Source organism: Phodopus roborovskii, unplaced genomic scaffold (assembly GCF_943737965.1).
Source record: "Phodopus roborovskii unplaced genomic scaffold, PHOROB, whole genome shotgun sequence".
NCBI lineage: Eukaryota > Metazoa > Chordata > Mammalia > Rodentia > Cricetidae > Phodopus > Phodopus roborovskii.
In genome coordinates, this window is record NW_026126407.1 from 45,868,182 (window position 1) to 45,880,373 (window position 12,192).

Consider the following 12,192-nt stretch of genomic DNA (forward strand, 5'->3'; position numbering starts at 1 on the left):
AGAAAGACTATCTGAAGGCTTGTTCCTTATTTGCTGACAAAAGTCCTGGGGAAAGTAAACTGAGGGTAGGGGTGGAAAGGAGTAAAGAAGCTTCCAGAATCTGTAAGATGACTGTGTTTAATGGTACAGCCACTCATGGCTAGTAATGCATTAATCTTTCCTTTGCATACTCAACATCAGTCTTCTTAGAATTCAAATAAATCTGGTAGCAAGTTTAAGTTGAGTAAACCTATTAAATGACCCACTATATTCAGTAATTTAAAATAACCAGCATATTATACCAACCTCATAGTAAAGAAAAACTGAAATTACGTGAAAATTTTTCCTAAGATCTTAATTTTTAAAACTGGCTCCAAAAAACTCAAGGGAACAAGAGCAAAAGCCTCCCCAGAGCCTCCTCCACATGGCCTGAAAGACTTTCTATTGCTACTTTTCCCACCCCTACCCCCACCTTTTTGGGACAGGATCCTTCTATGTAGACCTGGCTGTCCTGGAACTCAGAGATCTGCCTGCCTTGTCTCTCCAGTGCTGCAGTACAAAGTGCCACAAAGTCAAATTTCAAACATAAAGCTATCATGAGATGGGGTAGCTTCTGCTACAGACTCACACTGTGCAGATGCTATCATGAAGCTTCTCTTGCCTCTATGCACATGTGAAAGGGAATTCTGCAAACATGCTACTGATTGTGGTGCCTTTTGATAATGAGGTGCACAGTTACCCACACATGTAAGGCTGTACAAGTGAGCACATTAACACAGCACTTAGCATGTAGGTTCCACCAAATGCTACCAAAGGCTCAGATGCATTTGCTCAGTATATGCTTAGGACTAAATAATTTCATTTTACCTTTTTGTGAATGAAGATTTTACTGACTGTAAAACCATAATAAAAAGATATTAAATGCTGGAGCCTGGCATGAAAGTTACCACTAATATGTTAAATGTGACATATACCTAAAAAGAAAATTACATTGGCAATTGTTTTAATTTATCCAACATGAGGAAAAAAAAAAAAAAAAAAAAAAAAAAAGGAGCTGGGAAGTCAAGTGATTCACCTAAGGTAATAATAAGAGGAAGGGGTAAGTGGATTTGCTCTCAAGGGTCTTCACTACACTATATGGTCTTTTTAAACAAAGCTCTTGTTCTAGAATCAAGTACAGTCTTTAATTAAGGAACTTTTCTTTCAAACACCACTGTTAAGAAATAAAAGATGTGTGCTACACAATATACACACATAAGAATACAGAACTAAATTCTCTGTCAAGTGCAGCATATATTCTAAGAAAAGTGATATTCAAAAATAACTATACTATTTTTTTTTTAAACAGGAGGAATAAGGACACCATTGTAAGTAGTGAATGGAAGTTGTGAAGATGACATGAGCTAAGGGCTTAGAGTTGGTCAATAATGCAAACTATTCTAATGTTGAAGACAACAGAGAAAATGGGCAGAATGTAAATCCACTGTAACCTAGGTACATTATAATCGTCTTTTGTTAAAATTAGATCTAGCTAATATCCAGTTTTTATTCATCATTAATAATATTAATGAGTAGTAATTCTCTATTAAAATCAGATCTACCTAATTTCTAGCTTAAGGAAAATTACAGAAAATTTGCACAAGAAAATGAAAAACCAGGGATCACAAACTATTCCAGACTGTGGCCCATCTGTAAGACTCTAAAAAAAAAATTCTGCCAGATACGGTGTCACACATCTTTAATCCCAGTACTCGGGAGGCAGAGACAGGCAGATCTCTGTGAGTTTGAGGCCAGCCTGTCTACAAAGTGAGTTCCACGACAGCCAGGGATGTTACACAGAAAAACCCTGTCTCGAAGCCAAAGGTTAGGAAAAATGTAAAAGAAAAAAAAAAAAAAAAAGGCCAGTGCCCAAGGGGATGCTTCTAGATGTAAAAAAAACTGAAGAAAAAAACATATGCAATGCCTAAATACCAATAGGATCCAAGTTTGAAAAACAAAAGTTATATAAAAGTATTTGGAGAGAAATTGGAGAATCTAATTATGAACTAGAACTTGGAAAACACAAAGAAAAAATTGTTCCAAGTTTTAGGTGTAATCATAGTACCATGGCATGAACTTTATTTTTTAGAGGTGCATGTTGGGAGTTCCAAAATGCCTTGCTTACTGTCATACTGTTAAATCAAAGGAGGGGAAAAAAAAAAAAAAAAAAAAAAAGGCATGTTATATAACGGAAATACAGAAATGAGGATGTAGCTCAGTTGGTAGAGTACTTGCCTAGCATGCTCACAGTCCTGGGTTTGATCCCTAGTACTGTAAGAAACTGAATGTGGGGTACACTAACAGTCAGGAAATAAGAGACAGGAGGATTAGGAGTTCAAGATTATCCTCAATGCTACACCAAATCACAACCAGGCTGGGCAACAAGACTGCCATACCCCCCTCCAAAAGAAATACAATTCATATTTGTTTAATCTAGGTTGCAGACAGCAGATATTTGTTGAACTAGATACAGTCTTTTATAAAAATCTAACTGAAGACATGTCTCACTGGGTAAACACCTGATGTTCAAGCATAAGGTCCTGTGTTAGACTAGAAAAAGGTAGATAAGGAAACCAAAGGCAGCAGCACCTTCTATAATCCCAGCTTTGGGCAGATGGAGACAGGGGATCCCTCAGGCTTGCTGGCCAGCTAGTCTAGTCAAATTAGCTAGCCCCAAATTCAGCAGCAGACCCTGTTTCAAAAAAATAAGAACTCTATTTTTCCTCTCCCCTCACAAGCTTTGAATTCTCTTAAAATTCCTTATTCTTTCCTTAGATCAGTCTCCTCTGATAACATTCTGCCATTTCTTCATGGAAGCCCCATTAAAAACCAACTTTCTTTTTCTTTCTCCTCCCCCACCCCTTTTTAAGACAGCCCTGGTTAGCCTCAAATTCTCAGAGATCCACTAGTTTCTGCCTCTTGAATGCTAGGATCAAAGATATGTGCTACCACGCCTGACATTAAAAAACAACCTCTTATACCACCTCTGATTTGAAGCCTTCTGAGCCTGTTCCCTAGTATTCTTTGAACTTTCCTAACACTTTTTTCATTGCTGTGGAGACTTTAAAACTCTAATTATTTAAATGTATGCTTCTCCTGTAACCATAAACTACTTGATAATCACAGAGATGGTTACACACATAGCTTCATGTACACAGAGTCAGAATAAAATGGAGGCTTGCTATTTTAGTTAAAACTTTCTGGAAAAGCCAGGAATGGTGGCACATTCCTGTAGAGTTAGATACCAGCCTGGGCAGTGTACAATGACCCTTTCTAAAATAAGGAGATTCTGAAAGAAGCTTCATAACTCTCCTAGGAAATAAATTATCTATCCCAAGTGAAGGATATACTCACAACTAAATAAACTAGACATATCCCATAAGCATGAATGGTATGTGAGCCAACCAGAGCAGCTTGCCCAGGTAGATTGCAAGTCCAGTTTACAATACAACACGGTCATTTAACCATTTTCCTGCAATGGTAAGCCCTCAATCAGAATAGCTCCAAATCATTCCATCATAGGTTAGAGCTATACTTCAGCTGGAAAATGCTTACTTCATATGCATAAGACCATACCATGAATCTCCAGCATCACAAAACAAAAATATCCCAGAGCCAAGTCTTGAGGAAGTGTCATCAATAAGATTTCACATTCATGTCAAGCTCATAAAGTTCTTACATGTCTACAGAAATTCCATTTCTCAAAGCAGCTGTTATAACTTGAATATGAAATGCCCCCTATAGGCTAATGGTAAATGCTTGGTCCCAGCTGGTGGTGCTATTTTGGGAGGTGGTGGAACTTCAGGAGATGGGGCTAAGAGGGAGGAGGTAACAGGTTACCCCTACCCCTCCCCTTTCGACTTCCTGTCTGTCATGAGGCAAACAGCTTCCTTTACACCATCTCATTAGTGAAGATGTTCACTCTCACCTCAGGCCCAAAGTAACGGAGCAGATAGCCATCTAAATGAATCAATCCTCCCTCAAGTTATGTCACAGCAATGCAAAAGTAACTGATATGGGAGCTGTGGTATGAATTTTTTAAAAAAGTTTTGTTGTACACATGCAAAAATATGTTATTTTTATTACAACATCCAATGTATATTCAGCAATATTTAACCTCTCTCTGCTCAATGTCAATATATTAAAAAAAACAAAAAACAAAAAACAAAACCTTGGGGCTAGGAAGATTAGCTCAGTGGGAAGGGTTGTTTAATATCTGACCACGCAAGTCTAAGACCTCAGTTCATTTCACAGAATCCACACAAAGACAGGAGAAAGCTAACTCTACAAAGTTGTCCTCTGACCTCCACACACATCAACCTCCATAGTAATAAATAAATGAATGAATGAATAACATTAATTCTTGTCAAGTAGCCAATGCAAGGAGAACAAATGTTGACTGCTCCTTGCCAACACACATGCATCTTTAAATACAACTGCATTAGAAATTCTCAATCTATGGTCCTTGAACTACCAGTCAACCAACCATAAGGACTTGCTGGTAGCCTAGTACTGCCCAATAAGCAGAAATATGGCAGGAAGATCAGGTGTAGTGCCCACTAGATGAAGATCCACCAGATGGTCTGTGGTAAGAAAAAAGAATCACTAAACTGATCACGTCTAACTAATTTGACTGTATTCCTTAACCTTCATCAATCCAACTCTTTCTTCAGCAAGAATTCATTTGCCTAAAGCCAAAAGAGATAGCTAATTCATTAATGCAAAACTGTATTACTAGTGATTAGTATTTAATAATCACTCTCATTAAATACTGCATGAGTAAAGTGCTTCCAGAACAAGCTATAAAAGCTTTGTACTTACAAGAGAAAAACCAAGATACAACTAAAAGTCCCTCCATAAATATCAGTCCAAAAGAAAAAAGAAAGCATAGACGCAGGTAATCCAAGTGAGAAACACACACACCTATTGCTGCTAGTGGTTCAGAACTTTTCTTTCTTTCTTTTTTTCTTTTTTCGAGACAGGGTTTCTCTATGGTTTTGGAGGCTGTCCTGGAACTAGCTCTTGTAGATCAGGCTGGTCTTGGAACTCACAGAGATCCGCCTGCCTCTGCCTCCCAAGTGCTGGGATTAAAGTAGTGTGTCACCACTGCCCGGCCAGAACTTTTCATAAGAGGTTCCTAAATTTAAAACTAGATGTGAAAACCAGCTGGGCTGGGGTGGCTTAGTGGTAGGACACTTGCTAGACCTTCCATGTAATCCCTTTCATGGTTAAAAAATTAAAATTAAATCAAAAAACAAAAAGTAAAGTCCTGAACCTGACTTTAGGTAGAATTTTGCTAAATTGTTCAAGCTGGCCTCAAACTTGCAACCTTACCTCAGCCTCTTGAGTAACCTGGAATGTGAGCATGCACCACTATATGTCTAACATGTTCCCAGATAATGCTAATGCTGTAGGTCCAGAGACGAAACTTTTTGAGCAATAAAGTATTAGAACATAAATTCTTCCCTGAACAGACTTCCCTGATGTGATCTCAGTAAGTAGTTCAGTTAATACTTAATGGTAACTACACAGCAGTAGGATGACAGTGAGCCCTTCCCAGGAGTCTAGGGTAGCATCCTACATGCAAACCAGTCAGTCTCACCATCATTTCCTGTCCACTTCCCCAAGTGCTGGAATTACAGGTGTGTGCTACCACACCCAGCTTATGACCACTTAAACAGCTTCTCTTCCCAGCCCCATGTTGCTGAGATCACTTTGTTTTCCTACTATTCCCTCAGCTCTTGTGGTTACAGTTATATTATCTATCTACACTGTATTGTAATTGTTTCATGTGTGTATATTACACTTTCCTAAAAAGGGCTTTTGCAATATTCAAGAAAAAGATCATGAATTCTTTTTGGATCAATGCTTTTGTTGACCCCAGAAAACATAACCATCATCTCATCTCTTGATCAAGAAACTCAAGTAGAACTGGATAGATGGCTCAGTACTTAAGCTACATGGTGGCTTATATCTGCCTGTTAACTCCATTCCAGGGATTTAGCCACTTTATGGCCTTTGCTAGAACCAGGTATACACATAATGCGCACGCGCGCGCGCGCGCGCGCGCACACACACACACACACACACACACACACACACACAGTATTTTTTAAAGAAGCTGAAGTGGAGACAGGAGAGTGTGGCATACTCCTCTCATCTATACATTCAGGTTATTGTAGGATGCTCTTCAATTCAAGGTTAACCTGGGCTACATAAAAAGATATTGACTCAGACAGTGCTGGAGATGTAGCTCAGTGACAGAGCTTACTTAGCATGTGCAAGGCTCCAGTGCACTGAGAGAAAAAAGCTGAAATTGAGTTACAGAAAGGACTGCACTGCTAATGGTCTTTCCCAGATCAAGGGGAGTAAGCCTGAGTATTTTATACTCCTGAGAAGATAAACGTTCCTTGATAGACTAATGAATGACTGTTGACAGATCTATGTATTTATTTATAATCATGGGACAGATACGTAAATATATTTAAAATTCAAAGTAGAAGCATCAGCAATGAAAGAAAATAAATCAGACTTTGTTAAAATTACAGACATTTGCACAAAAAGAACATTATTCAGAAAATGAAAAAATTCATCCACAGAATGGGAAAAATATTTGCAGAGATGCATCTGACATAAAGAGCCCAGCATCACAGAGGCAAAGGACTTAGACATTTTGTCCAAAAGTATATAAATGGCTATCAAATATATAAAAAGATACTAAATAACAGAACTCATCAGGGAATACAAACCAAACTTCAAGGACATAGCACTTCACAAACTTGATACTTGTGATATTTTTTTAAAAATGGAAAATAACAAGTACCGGTGAAAAGGGAGAGAAATTACAAAAAGATTTTAGGTAGGAATGAAAAACAGTATGGCCTCCATGAAGTTTGGCAGGTCCTCAAAAAGATAAATAGAATTGTCATAATCCACCAACAGTTCTACTTCTAGGTATCTTTAAAAAGGAAATGAAAATAGGTATCTATGCAACTGAGGTTCACAAATGCATTTGCAGCAAAAATGTAGAAACAACTCAAATACAAACCAACAAATGGCTAGTAAATAAAATGTGTATATACATACAACAGAATATTATTCAATCATAAAGAAATTATATACTGGCATCTGCCATAAGTTGAGCCTGGGAAATATTATGCTAAGTGAAATAAACCACAAAGGAAAGACTATTATGAGATTCCATTTATATGAAACATCCTAAACAGGTAAATCCATAAAGATAATGTACATTGATTACAATATTAATGGTTATCAGAGATTGAAAAGATACTACCAGAAAAAAAAATTTTAGATCTGGATTGTGATGACGTTTATATAATACTGCAAACTGAACTCAAAATGGTTAGCCAGATGTGGTGGTTCATGCCTTTAGTCCCAGTGATCAGAAGGCAGAGGCAGAAGGTCCTCTGTGAGTTCAAAGCCAGCCTGGTCTATAGAGTGAGTTCTCGGCAGCCATGGTTACACACAGACCTTGTTTTGAAAAGCCAAAATAAACAAATAAGTTAATAACACCTCTTAGGTAGTACATTATATGAAAGTTTCTTAAATAAAAAAAAAAAAAACAAAGGAGAAAGGAAGGGTCTTTAATTTTAGCCATGGATAAAATGTTCTCACTGTCATTATAAGCTATATGGTGTCAAGGGCATTTGTTTCGTTAGGCTTTAATCTTCACCTACAATATAGAGATGACTGACATACAACTCAAAGAACTGTGGACTCAATGCATCTCCCTTAGCACAGCACTTGTTACATAATAAATATCAGATAAACGGTAGATTTTATTATTCTAAAGTCTTTGTTACTCACTGAGTAGGTGTCTGTAAGGCTGCTATAAATGGGTATCTGAAAGAATTCCATGATGCTGCTGAAACATTCTGAAGTAATGATTAAAGCAACACATGTCCAGTATTTGGCTGGCTTCTTATGAACCTAGGAACCTGCAGACACCAGGACCAGTTCTCTTGGGTGTCACTAAAGAAAGGAACTAAGAAAATAGCACACTTGCTGTCTTCTTAACTGTATTGATGTCCACCATGTATGTGTGCAACACACACACACACACACACACACACACACACACACACACACCCCTTTGTCTATGGTTCCTAAATATCAAATCCAGCTTCACAATGTCATCATAAAAAAAAAAACTGAGAACCACAGAGAATACGCTATTAAAAAAAAGCTATAACAGCTGACTCAAGGAGAATGAAAAGAGAGAATACTATTGGATAATCTTGAATCTATAATAGAACTGTCTTGTTTAAAATAAAGCATTAAAAAAGGTCTAACTAGCTTAAAACTCAACCAGAGAAAGAACTATAAATATCAATACTCAAACAATAATAAAATCTTAGCATGAGAATTAAGCCATCTTAATTTTATAATTTTTATAAGAATTCTCCAAATTCCTTCACAGAAATAATCTACCTAATAAGGTTGTTTTTTTTTTTTAATATTTATATACTCATAGTAAAAACATTTGGATTAAGTTGGCGGTGATGGCACACACCTTTAATCCCAGCACTTGGGAGGCAGAGGCAGGCAGATTTCTGAGTTCAAGATCAGCCTGGTCTACAGAGAGAGTTCCAGGACAGTCAGAGCTACACAGAGAAACCCTGTCTCGAAAAGCCAAAAAAATAAATTAATATTAAAAACTGGATCCACAGACTGGAGAGATGGTTCAGCATTTAAGAGCATTGGCTGTTCTTCCAGAAGACCCAAGTTCAATTCCCAGCACCCACATGGCAGCTCACAAACTGTAACTCCAGTTCCAGGGGATCTGGTACCTTTACACCAACACATAAAATAAAGTATAAAAATAAAAATAAAAAAGAAAACTGGATTCATAATGAAATGAAAAGTACAATATCCAAGCATTCTAAATCATATTTATTATGAACCAGCTGACTTTTGGAAAGCCTGGAGTCATTCTACAATGGTAATGCTCACATAGCAGTGTGAATACAAACTGTCATGAAACAAATCTGAAGGCTGTATTAACTTCAGGTTGATGAAAATGTTAAAACTCAGTATAACCAGATTAAAACTACTAATGTTTGAAAAGCTAAGGATCTTTGACAACACCCTTAGGAAAGTCATTCCCTTTCAAACAAACAACAAAAAAGAACTGTTAACATGTAAACCTGAAACACATACCACAATAACTTTTTGTTGTTTTTGGAGACAAGGTTTTGCTCTGTAGCCCAAACTGGCCAGGAACTTAAGAGCCTCCAGCTCCAGCCTCCCAAGCTGCTGGCTCCACAATGAGCTCTCACCTCTCAAGACAGTAATGAAGAATAAAGGCTTCCAAAATTAAATTCCAGAAGAATTCTTTCGTCCCCCACAGACTCTTTCTTCTTCCAGCTACATCAGAGCTATCCTATGCCCTCTCCCCTGAAGAAAAAAGGAGGTACTCCCCTTTTTAAAGACTCTTCTGTACAAAAACATAACAGTTTATGGTTCAGAAAACTTAAGTCCTGAAAGTAACTGATACTGTAGCTATCTAATTGGATGCCACTGGTAGTAATTATCTAAAGCTAGGATTTCAGGCTTCTAAAAGCCCAAGCCAGTAATGTGAGTGGATCCTAAATTGCACTGCCAAATGGGTTAAACTGGTTCAATCTGAGTACGGAAAAGAGGAATGTTTATTATAATTTTAACATGTGAAAGTTAAACTGAATGCTAGTAAGTACTAGCATACTTAACTTGTACCATCTGACCACCAATCTGCCCTTAACCTTAAGGGAGTTTTTAATCACTCCCTTTCTATACTTTGGCTCTGTCACCAAGGATTTCACCAAGTAAATAGGCTGTGACATGAAATGCACTACAATGGAGCATTTCCATGGACTTCTTTTTCAAGATCACTTCCACTGAATTCTCAATCATTTGTCCAACATTTAGTGACAGGTAATACCGATAGATTTTAGTGAAGCAGCATACTATGCATCACGTAAACCGGGAAATCTCCAGTACAAAGATGGGTGCACAGAATCAAGGGCAGAGTTTAAGCACAGGGCAAGCAAGGTGCGAAAAGTGTGACCCCCGCCTATTCTATTCCCAAGAAACTCCACAACTTAAAAATATGCGCCCGATTTGAAGGCACCCAATATCAGGTCTGTATCAAATCAAGTTTTCGTTGCCATTCCCTGGTGGCTCTTCAACGTTCGAACTTCTACACATTCTATATAATGAAAGGGCTCGGCACTTTGAACGTCACTTAAAAGTGGAATCAATCTTACTCTTACTCTTCTTCCCTTCTACAACTAAGAATGGAATCAAGAGACCTCTCATCATGGTTACTATAACCTAACCGAGAAGTGCGATCCGCGTTGGAAAACTTTTAGTCAAAGCACTAATCTTATACTGGGTACTTTTATCCTGCACGTTTTCCTTTTACGTAAGACAGATCGGAATTTGACTAGTGCGCCCCGACGGCACACTGGGCTAACGCCCCTGGCAGCCGCAACAAGCCACGTTTTCCTCGGGCCGATCGTCTCCCCCCTCTCCTTAAAACACTGCCCATGGCCACTTGAGACTTCCCCAGCCCAGCTCCAGAAACTGTAACCAACCGGGGCAGCTGTCATCCGAAACCCGGGAAAGCTGAGCCCGGCCAACTCAGCCGACGCGGGAAGGGCCGGGGGTGCGGCGGGGCCCGTCGGGGGCACTCGGGGCGGCCGCCCCTCCCCGGCCCCGAGAGCCGCCATCCTGCCGCCGACTATTTTTCCGGACCGGACTCCCTTTAGCCAGGCCTAGGCCCGCGGCCCCGCGTGGGGCCCGGAGCGTGGCGGGGCCGACGCGGAGCACGAACGACAAAGGGGCGCGGGGTCGGGACAGGTGGCCGCCGCCGCGAACAATGGGGGGCCGCGGCCGCCCCCTGGCGCCACCTACCTCCAGTGCCGTCCGAGTTCTCGTTGAGGCTGCCCGAGGAGTCGTGCTGGGCGCCCACGCACCCGCCCATGGGGCCGCGGCCGCCACCTCAGGGCGCTCGTCCCGGCCGCCGCCTCAGCCTGCTCCGGCGCCGCCGCCTCGGGCCAGGCGCCGCTTTCTCGCCGCCCAGCCTCCGCCCCCTCGCCGCTCCTCCCACCGCCTCGCCCGGCCCCTTCCTCCGCGCCCACCTCTACCTCAGCCCCCGGGCCGCCCGGCCCGCAGGCCCGGCCCGCGTGCCGCCTTCGGCTCCCGCTCGGCCCCGCCAGGCCGGGCTTGGCCCATCCCGGGTGGGCCGCAGCACCCACTCGCTTCTCGCCTCCCCGCGCCCTCGCGTCTAGGCGAGCCCCGCCACCGCTGCCACCGCCGCCCGGCAGCCAGGCCCCATCGCCCCCGCCCGCGGCGCCGCCCTCAGCCCGGTTCGGCCTGTGCTCGGCCGGCCCGCCTAGAACGGCTGCGAGGGGCGGGGCTGGGCGCTGATTGGCTGCAGGCGCCGCGGGGGCGGGGAGTTCCGAGCAGAGCCGAGTGTAGCCGAGTGCCCGAGGCCCGGAGGGTAGGGGGCGCTCGGAGGAGGGCCGGAAAGAAGGGGAGGAACCCAAGTGAGGACAAAGTGGCCCACGCGGAGGTGGGGCTCCTTCTGGCGCGGCGGGTGGGAGGGGGTACCAAGGAAGAGTCGTGTGGCTCTTGGGTTGTGTACCGGCGGGGGCGTGATTAGAGGGGTCGGCCTGACCGCAAGTCCCTGCACCCCTTGAATTTGTGGAGGCAGCTGGCTGGCCGCCGAGTGTGGGCTTTCCTTGCCTCCGCGTCCGCAGCCTCTGCCATCACTGTGCCCAATTGATAAAGGTGTTCTCAGATTTGTGCAGGCCTGCTGTCCCATGCCCGGAGCGAAGGGGCACGGGTGTGTGTCGTTTCCACAAGCTTCATTTTACAGACAATACAGTTTCTCTAGCTCCTGGCGTAAGACTTTCTTAAGTCGTCTTTAGAACAAAGTGAAGTATTAATATTTTGCCTTTTATAAACTAGAATTTGGTACATTGGCCACGCCCAAGATTCTTGGCGGTTACCATCCCAACCTAAGCCAAACTGTTAATGGCCCCTTTGCAGTTATGTTTCTTTCTATGGCGCCTTGACATTTTTATCGGCCTGCTTGGGTCTTTGAAAGCTTTTTTTTTCCTAAGCTGTTTTAACTATGTTCCACTTTTATGCCAGACTTTCCTTTTATAA

At 41.8% G+C, this 12,192-nt stretch overlaps 1 protein-coding gene across 2 annotated transcripts in view; it reads right to left on the minus strand.

The window, feature by feature from the left end:
• The window catches only part of Ubtd2 (ubiquitin domain containing 2), a 49,869-nt gene extending 38,475 nt beyond the window's left edge, over positions 1–11,394 (minus strand). Inside the window, exon 1 of one of the 2 annotated variants that reach the window (XM_051180989.1) lies at positions 10,933–11,394. In XM_051180989.1, coding sequence (XP_051036946.1) covers positions 10,933–11,002 — 70 coding nt within the window. In that variant the 5' untranslated portion in view covers positions 11,003–11,394. Of the gene's footprint in view, positions 1–10,613; positions 10,638–10,932 lie in introns of those variants that run through there. The other variant, XM_051180990.1, reaches the window with a different exon arrangement.
• Positions 11,395–12,192: the final 798 nt, after the last annotated feature.